Source organism: Lathyrus oleraceus, chromosome 6, assembly GCF_024323335.1.
Source record: "Lathyrus oleraceus cultivar Zhongwan6 chromosome 6, CAAS_Psat_ZW6_1.0, whole genome shotgun sequence".
Classification (NCBI taxonomy): domain Eukaryota; kingdom Viridiplantae; phylum Streptophyta; class Magnoliopsida; order Fabales; family Fabaceae; genus Lathyrus; species Lathyrus oleraceus.
This window is the reverse complement of record NC_066584.1, coordinates 183901456-183918238: the sequence shown is the minus strand read 5'-3', so window position 1 is coordinate 183918238 and position 16783 is coordinate 183901456. Positions and strand designations below refer to the sequence as shown.

Genomic DNA, 16783 nt, shown 5'->3' with positions numbered 1-16783 from the left:
ATCCAAAAAGGCAGACTGAAACAAGACTCATCCTAATGAGGAAAGAACTCAATAGGGGAAAACCCACCCCAATGTGTGTTGGGAGGGAACGGAAGCAACCGTCATCCACGAGGACGTATCTCAGTGGGGAAATGGCAGGAAAAGATTGACACTTTCTGCTTAAGGGGTAGACTCTACATGGAGAGATCAGACACACCCATATCTGCTTAAGGAAAAAGACCCAAGCTGGCAAGACGCTAACAATTGGGAGTAACACAGATGGGGATACCCACTCGACCGAGGAATCACTTGTTCGGAAAACACCAACCTCTCGACCATGTTGATGAACCCAATTCTGAAGCCGATCCAATGGCGCGATGCTAAACTCTTTCCAACAACCCAATCTCGGTTGGTCGCCACGGCCTAGGGCTAATGGATATGCTTGCAATGTTGATGCATGAGTTTTTCCTTGCTTTACACAATGCCCCATGATTATGGAAATGCTATGCACTAATGATGCGATATGCTATGCTTATCTAAATGATGAATGCATAAACACACGTCTCCTTCAGAGACAACACCGGGGAACTCCAGGAACTGTGCTGGGGATCCTATAACCATGTCAACTTCCATCCTGCTGGGGAAAGACAAACTTTTGCTGAGGAAAAACCATCAACACAACCTCTGCTGGGAAGGCAGCTTCAGACTTGGAAAACAGTCACAACTCCGCTGGGGATACAGATATCAGTCTATTACAGAAACCCGTCCAATCCACTGGTAGGATGAACTCTGCTGGAGAAATAAATGCTACTTCACTAGGGACGACCCAACCAATCCATATGTAGGAGAATCACTGCTGGAGATGTATTTCATGAGACCCGCTCCACTCGGGGAACTTGCTGAGGAAAAACCACGCCATTCTGCTGAGGAGAACAATCCTAGCGGAGAGAACAACTGTAGTGGCAAGAGTAAAAGCTCTGTCGAGGATGATAGCACGTCATATCATACTGGAGATGAATTCCCACAAACCTGCTTGGGATGAACACTCACGGCCATACTGGAGATAACAGCATCATAAACCCAATTGTTGAGGAACACACAAACAGTCTATTGATAAACTCCACTGGGGTGCTCCCGAGGGAAATAACTGCCAGGCGCTCAGCGGGGATTCTCAACTGGGGAAATCTGCAAGCATAGGCCTGCCGGGGAGAGGAGAAGACTGCTCTGCTGGAGAGAGGAACGCTAACGTCTTCAGCAAACACTCTGCTTGGGGAACTGCCCCACAAAAATATTTCAACATCAACCTTGCTGGGAATGCCCCACGGTAGGGCTCAAACAAACCTATATTGGAGATGCCCCACAATAGGGCTAACAGGGACCTGGAGGAGGAATGTTGTACTGCCGGGAACATGAAGATAAACAACTTCAACCAACACTGCACTGAGAAAATTCATTGAGGAGAGACCATACGAGGTTCTGCAGGACAAAGATACAGTCATGCTCGAGATACGAACAATTGTCTTACCTGCTGGTAATCATACCACCCCCGGGAGAGCACCGTGGGTCTCCTAAGTATCCTTCCATCATTGTGAACGTTCTCTTTGTTTAAGAACAATTTTTTTGAAAACTTTGTTTATTTTGAAAACAATGATACTTTATCAATTAAAACATGCAAAACTTTTGTTGAGTTGAAACAAATAAGAGTGCAAATAATTGGATGAAAAGCTCAAATTAATGTGATGGGATGGTAGTCTGCAAAGGGCGAGACTCCATGGATCTGTACAAGTTTGAAATCGGTGATATATATTGGAGAGGGCTACATTGAACATAATGACCTTTCCTCTACCATTCTGAATTTTCGATGTATTCAGAGCTTCAGTCGACGACGAATCGAGAATGCCTGACGGATGACATGTATAGAGCACAGTCTTGTCAAGGTGCAGTTACTTGCCAAATCCCTAATTTTTGCCTAGATTGCCCCAGTGTGAGGTGTTCAATCTAGCGGGATGCAAATTCTTTTTTTTTTTTTTTTTTTTTTTCAATGTCTCTAACTTTTGCCTGGATCGCCCTTTCGGGTTTTCAATCCACCGAGACGCTCCTTTTTGCCTAAGTCGCCCTTTGGGGTGTTCAACTTAGCGAGCTGTTTGATTTTTTCTTTTTGTTTAGGCGAAGTATTTCTTGACTGCACCAGGATTCACAGGACGAGTGAACTTCTTCATCCATTGTAGTAAGTGTCAGAACACTGCCTGAAGAGGCTCTTTTGACAACATATGGACATTCATAGCTTGGGGGTTCACTTGCCCCTGGAATCGGGTACAAAAGACAAGACTTTCTTGAGCACAAGGTTCCTCGGAACACACGAGGCTTGATCTTCTTGTCGAATGCTTTTTCACTCTCTGCTGATATGACTGACCATGACACATGGCAGTTGATCTCTTCTTTTTGATCGAATTCAGCATCAGCCAACTTGGGACTTTGAGGGTGCTATTTTCTTTTATTTCTTTCCTTTCTTTTTCTTTCTTTTGATTTCTTTTGATTTCTTTTGATTTCTTTTTTTTTTTGATTTTGCATCCTCCTCTTTTCTTTTTTTCTTTTTTTCTTCCTTTTTTGTTTTTGATAATGCCCCAGTTGGCTGTTCTGCTGATTCTCGAGATGCAGCTGAGTGATCTTCTTCTCTTGCTCAAGAAGTCGGGAAATCTCGTCAGGAATCCCTTCAACATCATCTTCGTCCGCTTCGAATACAGGGAATTCAAAATTGGGAGATGACGTCCGATCACTATGTTCAATGGGTTTGAGAAACAACCTGCATAATGATTTGATATGAAAAGCTCTTTGAAAATCAAACAAGACAATCGTTATGCAGATGAAAAGACTGCTTTTATTCCTGTTTTTAAAGGTTTTTTGTGATCACCAATTTCATGCAAAAAGCGAAAAGGGAAAACAATTGGAAAAACAAATGTTTTAACATGAATTATTTGAATGAAAATATCATTGCACAAAATGCTGCCAACAAATGTCATCACTTCTCCTTTTGGCATGGGAGAAGGGTTTTTAAACAAAGTGATTGTTACTCTGACTTATGAAAAAACTGTAGAAAAGCCCACAGTGACCCAATTGTGGCAGACACCTCCAGGAATGATGAAATTGTTCAAATCCCCTGCGTCCTCTTCCAAGATAGCAGCATCCTTTTCTTCAAGTTGATCGTCATGGATGAATCCTCCACTCTTGAACAGACCTGGCTCATTGCATGCCCCAGAATAGTAGCCAATGCCAGCCCGGGATCGGTTAACCAGGAATAAATCCATCAACAGTACAAAGTCTGGCAAATATCTCTCTGAGTTCACAATTCTCTTGCTCAGGATGATCCACCAATCTGGCAGAGATGGCTCTGGTATAATACCGGCAAAGTGCGTCTTCAAAATAAATGAAGATCGCAGGGTCAGACCACAGGACAGGAGACCGGAACAGAACCTGCTGATGCAAATGATGCATGAAGTGTTTATGCATATGCTTGTTTTTATTTCAAAGGAATTCGAGGGTTTTATTTGCAAACTTTGAAATATTTAGCATTTTGATCATATATGAGAATATCTCCTCAGATATATCAGGTGAAAAATTTTTCCCGGTTTTTTCATGTTTTGAAATTTTTTGCAAATAAACTCCTTTGAGTTCCTTGAAAATTTTCTTTTTTTGATTTTTTTTTCTGATTTTTTTTCATTGCGTTTCTTTTGAAAAATAAATATGCTATGATGCACATGATGCAGACTGGACTGGCTGGTTGTGCAAACTCTGACTAGGTCGAAGCTTCAGTCAATATCAGAACATAAATCCAACTTATGGTCAAACTGATCACACTGTTGTCTGAACTAGAGTCACCAACAGAACCAAAGTCACCAACGGTACCTGTAATGAATAACCCTTCCCACTCACGGGCGTAGTCTAGGCCAGGGTAAAGCTGAGAGAAACGCAGCATAAATAACCTTTCGCAGAATACCATCATATACACACCTGAAGTATGTAACGACAGTATCCCACCAGGGTCTGAACTGCTCGTGATATCAATGTTCCGCTAAGTGGCGCCATACCACCCGCTTCCCATGAATCACTCTATTCCTAGGTTTCCTAGATTTCACTCATAGCCTGGGTATTGGGCCTTTTACCTCGAGTAACTCCCACCCCAAACAGAGAAACACAGCCAGATGAACAGATGAATATGAATGAATGCAAACATTGATGCAAATAATAAATGCAAACAGTAAATGCAAATATATACAAAGAATGCAATAAAATAGTGCAAAGCAACCAAAGCCCTAACCTAGAGAGCGCTAGGAGAGACTCGCTCAGGGAAGATGGACCAGCACAGGTCAACTTCTCACTATTCCCCAGCAGAGTCGCCAGCTGTCGCATCGCGCGAAAAACCGGCGGGAAAAGAAAGAAACAACAGAGCCGCCACCGTGCGTTATTTATCCCAAAAGAGGGAAAGGAAACGCTCAGAGTAAACCTGGAAAAGACATGGTCTCGCGACCAAAGAGAATGGGTTCGGGAGTCGGTTATGCGAAGGGAAGGTATTAGCACCCCTACGCATCCGTAGTACTCTACGGGATCCACGCACAAAAGGAAGGATAAATTGGTTGCTAAACACTGCTCAAATACTCACACACACTGGCTGAAAGAGACAAAAGAAACTGACTGTAACTGAACTCGGCAGGATGTCGCATCCTGGGCCTACTTAGTCTATCAGGCATAGACACCAGAGTCCAAGTAGTTCGGACTGGGGAAACGACACATGCTCGCTAGGATGTCGCATCCTATGCATACGTATCTTCTCGGACGAGAGAAGAATCAGAGCATTCGTAGCTCGGCTGACACGCGCACAAACAAACAGACAAAGGCAAACGTGGAGCCCGAATGCCAATCACTGGACTTACATCAGCATCCGAATCAAAACACACAAGAAGGCAAACATGGAGCCCAAATTCCAATCACTGGACTTACATTGACATCCGAACCTAAACACACGCACACTGGAACCCAAATGCCACTCGATGGACTTACATCAGCTTCCAAGCACACAACAACACAACAAGTTGATAGGGAGTCGGGGACTCGAGCCTATAACTGTCAAGCACACACTCAAACAGACAGACAACAAATTGCTAAGGAGTCAGGCACTCGAGCCTAGCAACTGTCAGACAACACACACAAAAAAGAAAAAGGGCGCCCGGAGAGATCAGCTCAATCTCCTGCCTACATACTTCATCTGGCATGAAGATCAGGGCGATGTAGTTCCCCTACGCAGGGATAAAGGACTAGTCTAACCAGATAACAGAGGGAGACACAACTAGGGAGACTACGACTCGAGCCTAGATGTTATCATGCAAAATCATCCCTAAGTTAAGGTTTCTAGCTAAATGGCACAAGGGCCAACCTATCCTAAGTATGGCTCACACAGGGAGCAAGCCACACACACTTAACTTGCACGGGAAGCAAGCCAAGCAAAACCTAACTTGCACAGGAAGCAAGTCTAAACTAATCCTAACTTGCACAGGAAGCAAGTCAAACAATCCTATCTTGCACAGGAAGCAAGTCAAACAATCTTATCTTGCACAGGAAGCAAGTCAAACAATCCTACAAGCACAGATAGCACACGCTATACACAAACAAGTGGCTCAAACAAGGGTTAGGTTTTAGTCAAGGGGTCATATCAACCTCGACAAACAAACCTCTGGAACTGGGTGAATGTTGCTCTTAACCTTGCCATTGAGGGGCTAAGGTGAAGCAGATGAAAGGATGAAGTGAAGATGAGACTTCACAGCTCTTATCCCTGGCCTGGGAGAGCTTAAGACAAGAATGTGTGGGTTCAGAAAGTGGGAACCCTTCTACACATTTAAAACTGACTCAACTGTACAATTGTACAAGATCTTGGGTTTGTATCTGCAATGCATCAACACAGTGGTGTGAGCAAAACAGATGACACACTGAATAGTGGGGGATAGATTGCATATCCCTACCTTCCACCAATTGCCTCTTCACTTAGGAGGACTTTGACTCTATGCAAGGACAAAGTTAAACATCCACAAACATTGCCTCTTAAGGAGGGCTTCAGACAGTTGCCTGGCCAAGTAACAGGCCAGGTCTTCCAGACTACATGAAGATAAAGAGACATACCTCAATGCAAATTGCTTATACAAGCAAAGCAAAGCAAAAAGTTCACAAGGAACTAAGCAACTAAAGCACCTGAAACAGTCAAGCAGATGTTAGTATGCAACTTCAAACAAAACCAACAGAAACAGACACCAACAGTCAATCAGAGGCACATGGATGTGCAAGGCACAAGGCTTAAGGCATGTGAGCCAAGCCACCTACAATACAAACAAGTTAGACAATGATTCTTAAGCAAGCTCAATCAAAAGAATTGGTCTCAACGGCCATTTGATGGTCAACCTGAAAACACAAGCTCAAAGGTGAGTAACAGGACCACTAGGACAAGCCTAGGGTCAAAAATGAATGAGAAAGTCCAAACAGCAAGGGGTAAGTATCCAAAATCATGTTCAAACAATTAGGAAACAAAACCAATTGGGTTCACATTCATATCAATCACTATCATCATTTCATGAACCATTTAGGTCAAGGTATAGCAAACAGAAGCTCATAGAAGTCAACAGCAAGACTTAACTCAAAAGCAATCTTAAACATTTCCAAAAATCACTAAATAAATCATGATTAATCTTAACACATAGCATGGTATTCATGTCAAAATTCATCTCATTTGGACAAGTGGAAGGCAGTCAATGAAAATCAGAAAGTCAAGGCAATTTTGAACATGCTCAATGAAGTCAACCAAACATGCATCAACTTAGAAAAATCATAAATCAGAGATGGTGTATGATAAATGAATGGGACTAAAACCATGGTAAAGATGAGGATGTCTAGTTATCTCATGTAAAATTTCATGTCCATCCAATAAAGTATGAGAATTTCACAAATGAAATGGGAACATGTGTCACACAAAGTCAACATATGACCAAGCAGGGGAGAAAAATCTCAAACAAATGGAAAATAGTTCAATTAAATCCAAGAAAATTCACAAGTCAACTAGACATACAAGAGTAGGTTCATGCAAAATTTGGGGTCATTTGGATGTAAGGAAGCATGGTAATGAAAATCATGAAGTTGGACATCAATGGTGTGACACAAATTGTCACACCCTAATTCAAAAATTCATAACTCACAAACCAGCAATGATAAATTCACAAACTCTACACCAAAATCACCATGAGTGTGTCTAGTTTAAGCACAAAAAATTTGGGAGCCATTGGATACATTCTCATCATTTCACAATTGATTTGGCAAAGTGTACAAAATTTGGTCACATGTCACAAACCCTAAGGCCATTTAAAAAACCACTCATCCAAAAATTCTGGAAAAATAATGATAAAAAAGTAGAGATCATGATGAACACAACACAAAAAATCCCATTGAATTTGGATCAAAAATGAGCAAGTCATGATTTTTGGAAGATTGGTCATAAAATGTGAAATAAAAAATGGAATAAGTGAAGCAAGAGTGGCATTTTTGTAATATCTTGGGTCACTTAATGAAGTGCTGTCGTTTTGGGCAAGGGTTGAAATGTTTCTATTGGCTGGTAGAATGAAGAGCCATGCACGTGAGAAATGGGGCAGAAAATCTGGGAAAATATTTTGAAAGTTAGGGTTTCACTGTTCATCACCATCCCCAAATCATGATTTCACAAACTTGCCTAAAAACCAAAATTGAATATATGGAAATGATCAGCATGGCAAGGTCAACATGAATCCACCATTGATTTCCATTAAAACCACACACAAGTCAAGAATCGAGCAAAAACACATTTTAACACCAAACTTCAAAACAATATATCTTCATGAATAAGCATTCATTTCAAAAAGTGTAAGCATCATGACAACCAGCATAGAAAGACCTATCCAAAGTGTGTATCAATTTGACAAAAGAGGGAGGTCGAATCCATACCTATTTTTGAAGGGCAGTTGTGTACAGATGCTTTTTGATGGTTTTGAAGTGAAATAGTTGTCCTAGAGCCCTCCTGATGATGAATGGTGAAGGTTGCTTGGATTGCAATGGCTTGGAATGGAGTTCAATGCTTGGCTGTCATGGATAATGCTCTCTTGAAAACAGTACTAGAAGGAGCCTCTACAGGTGGAAAAAAAAGTGATTGCAATGGTTCACAATGCAGTTTGGATGGTGTTTCAACAAAAGCCAGGCTTGGTTATGTGGAGTTTTTGGACTGTGTTTTAGAAAATGCAAGAAGAGGCTTGAGAGTACAAGGTTTTGTTGTGTGATAGTGGCTAGCTGTTTTCATTTTGATGAATGGATATGGAAACAACAAAATGCCATGCTTAAGTTCTTTTGGTTTGGGACAGTCTTTTGGAAATGCACAAAATGAAGGTTTTTTAGGATGAAGGATTTCTGGTTTTTTGCTATCAAGTGGCTGCCAACAGAGTTCAAAATGATGAATGATGGAGGAAAAAGCAAAGCAAGGCTAGGCTCAGGTCTCTTTTGGAAGTTTGGACAGATGAGAGAAATAGGGGCAAGGGTTTGGTCTGTGGTGTTTGACAGGAAGTTTGAAATGCAAAAGGAATAGCAAGGTGAGGTTTTAGAATACTGTATGCAGTTGGTTTGTTTTTTTTTTGGTTAGGTTGGCTGCTGTTGGTTTAACATGATGGAGAGACGTGGAAAATGCAATGCAAGGCTTGGAGTTTGACAGGATTTTTAGGAAATGGCCAAAACTAAATGAGTGCAGTCTTTGGATTTGTGAGTTAAGCAAAGCAGGTTCAGTTCTTAGGGGTTCTTGACAGAAAATTAGAATTGCCAAGCAAGGTTAGTTTTTTAGAATGTGAGCCATGCTTTTCTTCCTTGGCCAAAATGGTTTTGTGTAGCTGCTATTGGTTTTTCATGACAGGTGTGTTTTTGACAGAAAAATGAAAATCCAATAGCAGGGTCAATACAGTTTCTTGATGAATGATGTTCTTGGTATGTGTTGGCTAAGTTGGCCCTTAATTCCTCATGACAGGAAAGTTAGGTTTAGGCATTTCTGTTGGAAGTTGCTTTTTGGACAGCCTTTGCAAGTGTGCCAAAAGCAAGGTCTTTAGCATGAGTCAAAAAATGGTTGGTCATGTGTTTGTTGGTTGCAAGGCAGGGTTGGACTATTGGAAGTTTGGACAGACTTTTCAAATGCCAAGGTGTGGTCTTTAGCACAAGGTTTTTCTGCTGTGGATGGTGGTGGAAAACAGGTTTTGAAATGGTGAGATGGCAAAGTGAGGCTTGAGAGAAAAAATGAGGGAGTAAGTGTTTGGTCTGCTATATTGAGGTTTCCATGTATGACAGAAAATGGCTCAGGTTTTGTTCATTGTGCTTGGACAGAAAATGCAAAAGCAAACTGAATGCAGCTCTTGGATTTGTGAGTTTTTGCAAGGCAGGTTTAGTTCTTCTTGAGTTTTGACAGGTTTTGGAAGAATGCAAGTAAGAAGGATTCAGCATCAATAATTTCTGTTATGCCAAGTGTGTTTTTTTTTTGATGGCTACTAGCTGCAATTGAATCTCAAAATGTCAGCAAAAAATCATGCCTAAGGTCTGCTGTCATGGTACAAAGCAAGGTGTGGAAGTATGGTGGATATGGTTGCATTTGTCCTTTTGTTCCAAAATTCAAGCAAGTAGTGAATGGCCCTTGTTTTGCTGTTGGTTAGGCTGCATAATGTGTTCAAAATGACAGCAAATAGCCTCTAAATTTTCTGTTTTTAAGAGTACAGGGCAAGGCATGGTGGATGGTATGGACAAGTATGGTGAAATTGTACTTTTCTTACAATTCAAGCAATCAAGCCATGGCCTCATGTACTGCATAATTTGAGCTTGCAAACACACTTAAAATGATATTTCTGAGCTGTTCCAATTGGCCAAATGTTAGAAAAATGTTTATATCAAAAAGTCAACTCTTGGTCAAACTTGCATTTAAATGAGAAAAGTCAAAAAATGCCATTTTGATTGGTGAAGTTTTGGCTCATGAAATTTATATTTTTGGAAAGAGGGGATCAAATGTGACTTGTAGGAAAAAACCCCACCAAAATTGGCCAAACGGTTTGAGAGATATGGCCTTCTGAAGTTCAAGATTTTCTGAAATCGATTCGATCATAACTTGCCAACCACACATGGGAATTGAGAGTTCTTGGACTTTTTGGAAATGGGAGAACAAGACCTTCAACTTTCATGTTGGGCAAAAATTCATTTGAGGCTTGTATCAAGATATAATTTTGAGGATCAAGACTTTCCATTTATGGCAGGTTTCAGTTACAGGCCCAGTTTCCATTTTGGGAAATTTTTGATCTGGCTTCAAATTCTTCCATGATGGTGTTTGGCATGATATATGATGACTATTTGGACACGAATGAACTCTCACAAACCAATTCCAATCATCAAATCACTGATTAAATGGACAGTTGACCAACAGTTGACTTTTAGGGTTTCTGGCTGACTGTGCATTGACTGATGACTTCCAAACCCTAATTCCTTGAGAACTTGACTTCAAATGATGTCCCAAGTTGTATGAACTCTTGATTATTGATCATGGTGCCCAAATTCCACAAGAATGGCCACCATCCACTGCTTTGACTGACTGTTGACTTTTTAGGGTTTTTGACTGTCTGTGTGTGAACTGATGATCTCCAAGCCTTCAACCCTTGACTTGAACACTTCAAATGGACCTCCAAGTCATGTGAACTTGTTGTACAAACCCTAGGGCCTTGGTTCCTTGATAAATGCACTTGCTTGCTTGACTGACTGATCTCCTGATCAGTTTGACCTAATTCCTTGATTGGCTTGCACTTGAGGCAAATGGGACAATGCAATGCTATGCAATGGACCATGATATGCTATGACCTAATATGAAAATGTATGTACAATGATAGGTGCAAATTTGAGGTGCTACACTCCAGAACTAATGTTCTGATGGAATCCATAAATGTTATTGTTGATGATAAAGATGAAGAATCCAACGTTATAGAGGATGTTGGAACATTCCTTGAGACTTCAACAGAAAATGTACAGGATACTCCTCCTGGACTTGAGTTAGAAGCATCCAACAAAGTGCCTTCTATCAGGATTCAGAAAGACCACCCTAAGGATCTTATCATAAGAGATCCCAATAGTGGTGTGATTACCAGATTAAGGGAGAATAGCTCAAATTCCTGCTTTGTATCCAAGGTTGAACCTAAAAATGTGAAAGAAGCTCTGACTGATGAATATTGGATCAATGCTATGCAAGATGAACTGGAGCAGTTTAAAAGGAATGAAGTATGGGAGTTAGTGCCAAGACCTGAAGGGACTAACATCATTGGTACCAAGTGGATTTACAAGAACAAGTCTGATGAGAAAGGAGTAATCACTAGGAATAAAGCAAGACTAGTGGCACAAGGGTATACTCAAGTTGAAGGGGTTGATTTTGATGAGACTTTTGCACCTGTTGCAAGACTTGAGTCAATAAGGTTGTTGTTAGGTGTTGCTTGCATTCTGAAGTTCAAATTGTTCCAAATGGATGCGAAGAGTGCCTTTTTAAATGGCTACTTGAATGAAGAAGTCTATGTGGAACAACCTAAAGGGTTCAGTGATCCTAAGCTACCAAGACATGTGTTCAAGTTGAGGAAAGCTCTGTATGGATTGAAGCAAGCTCCTAGAGCTTGGTATGAGAGGCTGACTGAATTTCTGACTACTAATGGTTACAGAAAAGGAGGGATAGATAAGACTTTATTTGTGAAGGATGAAGATGGAAAAATCATGATTGCCCAAATATATTTGGATGATATTGTCTTTGGTGGAATGTCAGATAGAATGGTGAACCATTTTGTTAACCAGATGCAATCTGAATTTGAAATGAGTTTGGTTGGGGAATTGACTTATTTTCTTGGACTGCAAGTTAAACAGATGGAAGATACTATGTTTCTCTCCCAAAGCAAATATGCAAAGAACATAGTTAAGAAGTTTGGTATGGATAATGCTAGTCACAAAAGAACTCCTGCACCTACTCATTTAAAGTTAACTAAAGATGAAGGAGGTTCTAGTATTGATCAATGCTTGTATAGAAGCATGATAGGTAGCCTACTATATCTAACTGCTAGTATACCTGATATTGCCTATGCAGTTGGTGTATGTGCTATATACCAAGCAGAACCCAAAATGAGTCACTTAAATCAAGTCAAGAGGATTCTCAAGTATATTAATGGGACTTGTGATTATGGTATGCTCTACTCTCATGGCTCTGAGCCTATCTTATCTGGGTATTGTGATGCTGATTGGGCTGGGAGTGCTGATGACAGAAAAAGCACATCAGGAGGATGTTTCTTCTTGGGAAACAATCTCATATCTTGGTTCAGCAAGAAACAGAATTGTGTATCATTATCCACTGCAGAAGCTGAGTACATAGCAGCTGGAAGCAATTGTTCCCAACTGGTATGGATGAAACAGATGTTGACTGAGTATAATGTCACTCAGAATGTCATGACATTGTTCTGTGACAATCTTAGTGCCATCAACATTTCAAAGAATCCTATCCAACACAGCAGGACCAAACATATTGACATTAGACATCACATCATAAGAGATCTGGTAGAAGACAAAGTGATTACCTTGGAACATGTGGCAACTGAACTACAACTTCCTGACATATTTACAAAGGCTTTGGATGCTACTCAGTTTGAAAATTTAAGGGGCAAGTTGGGAATATGTCTTTCTGAGGAATTATAGCAACTAATGATGTTAGAAATTTACTGTTTAATATTTCAAATTATTAAACAATTGGGAGTGTGCTCTGATTGGTCAACAGATAATAGCTATTACTCTTGCAACAAGCGTTACCTCTTCCATCTTTTCAACTTTCATTCACGCAAGCATCCTCTTAGAGAAACTTTTCATTTCGCCTCTCAGATACTCATCATGTCTCAACAATCCAACTCTTCTCCTTCCAAGAACATGCCTTGTTCTCCTAGCGTTGAACCAAGCAACCCTAACAGAGAAGATCCTGTTGCTGACTCTGCGGATACCCCACATGCAAGAAGACCTAAAGAAACTGTATCAGGCTTCTCCTCAGCCATCGTTCTTGAGGAACGAACCAAAGAAGGTTCCAGGTATGTTCACAATGCCATTGCCACTATGGTGACTGGAATACTGTCTGGAAATCATAAGGTCCTTGGGGTTTCCATTCCCTTAAACACTATTGAAACTGATAGTGTTGCTTATCAAGAAAATACTGAGTCTTTAGGAAAGAATATCTCTGATGATGTTGAGCAAACTGATGCTCATAAGGAGTCAAATGTTGACAAACCCTTAGATAATGTGGCTGGTGAGGAAGTTCATGTCACTCATGATGTCAGTGACAATCCTAACTGTGAGGCTGAAACAGTAGACCTGGAGAAATTTTCTGATAATGATCTATTGTCCTCAGTCCTCCCTAGCATAGCCAAAAGGGTTAGGACTAGGAGAGAAAAGAAAACTGTGGCTCAAAGGTCCCCCAGAAAGAAGATTGATGTTCCAACCTCTTCCAAGACAAAGGTGGAAGTCGAGAGTTCCCTCAAGAGGAAAGGTCATGGTCCAAACAAATCTTGGAGCAAAGTGGTGCCCAAGAAAAAGAATACCAAGTTTGTTGTTGTTGAGTCTGACTCAGATGTTTCGTGTAATGTCTCTTACACTCTGTCAAAGAAGAAGCCAACCACTAGCAAGCTTGCAGCTAGTATCCCTGAGATACCAATTGACAACATATCTTTTCATTTTGCTTCAAGTGTAAACAGGTGGAAATATGTTTATCAGAAGAGGCTGGCTTTGGAAAGGGAATTAGCTCAGAATGTCCTAGACTGTAAGGATATTATGGATCTTATTCAAGAGGCTGGTTTAATGAAGACTGTGACTCAGTTTTCAAAGTGCTATGAGATGCTGGTAAAGGAATTTATTGTTAATTTGTCTGAAGAATGTGCTAATGGCAAGTCTAAGGAATTCAGGAAAGTGTATGTGAGAGGCAAGTGTGTAAATTTCTCTCCTTTAGTGATCAACAAGTATTTGGGAAGGCCTGATGAAGCTCAACCTGAGCTTGAGGTGACTGACAACAAAATATGTCAAGTCATCACTGCTAATCAAGTAAGGAAGTGGCCTCTCAAAGGAAAATTGGTGGCAAGTAAATTGAGTGTCAAGTATGCAATGCTGCACAAGATTGGAGCTGCTAACTGGGTGCCCACCAATCATAAATCTACAGTTGCTGTAATGCTTGGAAAGTTTATATATGCTGTTGGAACCAAAGCCAAATTTGACTATGGCTCCTATATTTTTGATCAAACTTTAAAGCATGCAGGAATCTTCAGTGTGAAGGGTCCTATAGCCTTTCCTTCTCTCATTTGTGGTATTGTTTTGAATCAGTTTCCAAACATCTTAACTGAGAATGATTCTGTGAAGAAAAGAGACAGCCCTATGTCTTTCAATCATAAGCTGTTCCTAGGTACCCATGTCCCTGACATTGTCATGACATCAGGTGAGACATCACGTGTAAGCAATCAGCCAGGTAAAGCTGTTGTCATTGCAATGCTCAAAGAAACCTGCAGGGAATTAGAGGCAAGGAAGCTGAACTTGGAAAAATTGATTAGCTCTTTGGAGATGACTGAAGGTGATGTGCTAGCTGATGGTGGAGAATTTGGTGAAGCTGATGCTGTTGCAGAAGAAGCTGAAAGACAAGGTGAAGAGAGAGAAGCAGATGCCAGTCCTGATGATGGCACATATGATGATGTTGACTCTGAGTCAGATGACTAGAACATTTCTTGTGTTTCTGATAATTGCTTGCGTTTTTATTTTTTTTGGTCTGACTAGAATATTAAGTGTTGCTTTGGCAATATTTCTGACTAGAATATTAAGTGTTGCTTTAGTAACATTTGAAGGTCCTCTAAACAAGAGGTTATGTTGTTGTTTGCTATATGCTTGATCTTCTCTTGTGTTGCTGCTTTTTATAGTTTAACTTCTATGTTTGCTAATTCTATTAGCTAATTTGATTCTCTGCTTGGATGTGTGCTTTCTGCTGCTGTGAACTCTGTTGGGATGCCAAGTTGTTTTAGCCAAAAATTTGCCAAAGGGGGGGTTTGTAGATGTTTTTGATTGGCTGCATTTTATGTTAAAACACTTACTGTACTTAGATGCCTTGACTGATGTCATGACATGCTTAAGTAGTATGCTGCAGGATTAGCTAATACAGGATTTACTAGATGTCAAACTGAATGTTATGACATTCATTCATGACAACATTTTCTGGATGTCAAACTGAATAATATGACATTCATCCCTGACAGCAGATGCTAAAGTATAGGCTAAGTTTTCTGCTATGTTTCAGTATTTATCTCAGGCTGATTTTCAGGAAACTAACAGCTATGCTAAAATTCAGGAAACTAACAGCTGTGCTAAAATTAAGAGACCTAGCATATAGCCTATTTGTTAGCACCCTAATGTGTGGAAATTAGGTTAACTTGCTTAACCTTAATTTTAGGAAATTCAACTACAAGTACTGCATTATAAAAGGATGGCAATCCTACTTTCAGCAATTGAGGGATTTGAAGCGTGAAGAATTCAATATATCATTATATATCATTGTTGTACTTTGATTGTGTCTTGAATTAAGTTTTACTTGTGAGCCAAGCAATTATCACCTAGATGATTGCATTGGACTAGGGTGTTTATTGAGTTGTAATTGTTGTGTCACTCTAAGCTTTTAAGCGTGAGTGTTGTGTTCCTTGATTAAAGCTTTTAAACACAATCAAGAGTTGTTTGAAGGATATCTTCACCACTGACTTTAAAACTCTTAATGGTTGTAATCACTGTTGTGATTGAGGGGGAGTGAGTAGGTATTCAGGTCTTAGTTTAGATTGAAATTGCATTGGGTAGGTCTTAAGTGATAGGATTAAACTGGTGGTTTAAGTCCTGAATTAATACCGCTTATAGTGGATTTCCTCCCTGGCTTGGTAGCCCCCATATGTAGGTGTGTTTGTCACCAAATTGGGTAAACAATTCTCTGTGTCATTTACTGCTTTTTACATTTACTTTCTGCATACATTACCTGTCTGCGCAGAATTGGATGTCATAACATCCAGTGTGACATCGATAGTCTGTTACTAGAATTTCACATGTCTAAGTTGAAAACACAAACAAAGAAGATTTTGAAAAGAGGGGGAGATTTTGAAATTAAAGAAGTGGGAGGAAATGAAGGGACTATCCTAGACAAAAATTAAAAGTTAAAAGTTGAAAAGATCTAACCAATGGGATGCAATCCACAAGACAAGAATGTCAGATAGAAACTCATTTTCCTTTGGACTTTTGAGCAAGCAACAAGCATAAGTTATATCCAAGCAAACCATATAAAGACCAAGGAATCAAATAAAGATAGCCATAATATTCGAGCAAGCACTCCAATAGCTAGCAGTCTTCTATGTCTTCCAATGTATCAGATGAAAATGTTGCTTGGAAAATTCTCAGAAAATTATGATCAGATAATAACAATAATAATAGTATAACAATCAAGAACAAAGACAAAGTATTAGATGAACCAAAAGCACTCAGGGTTTGTGTAGGTGTTTAAATTGGCTGCATTATATGGTAAAACACTAATGTCTTGACTGATGTCATGACATGTATATGTGACTACATTGTAGTTACTGCAGGACTAGCTAACACAGGATTATTGAATGCTGTGACATTCATACCTGTCAACAGATACTAAGGAACAGAAGTTCTGTTA

General features: G+C 40.1%; 1 protein-coding gene across 1 annotated transcript; it reads left to right on the top strand.

The window, feature by feature from the left end:
• Nucleotides 1–12957: 12957 nt before the first annotated feature.
• LOC127094648 (uncharacterized) lies at nt 12958–14814 on the top strand. Its single transcript, XM_051033454.1, has 2 exons — nt 12958–14109; nt 14224–14814. Exons 1-2 carry the CDS (start codon nt 12958–12960, stop codon nt 14812–14814), a joined length of 1743 nt encoding a protein of 580 aa, XP_050889411.1.
• The last annotated feature ends 1969 nt before the right edge of the window (nt 14815–16783 follow it).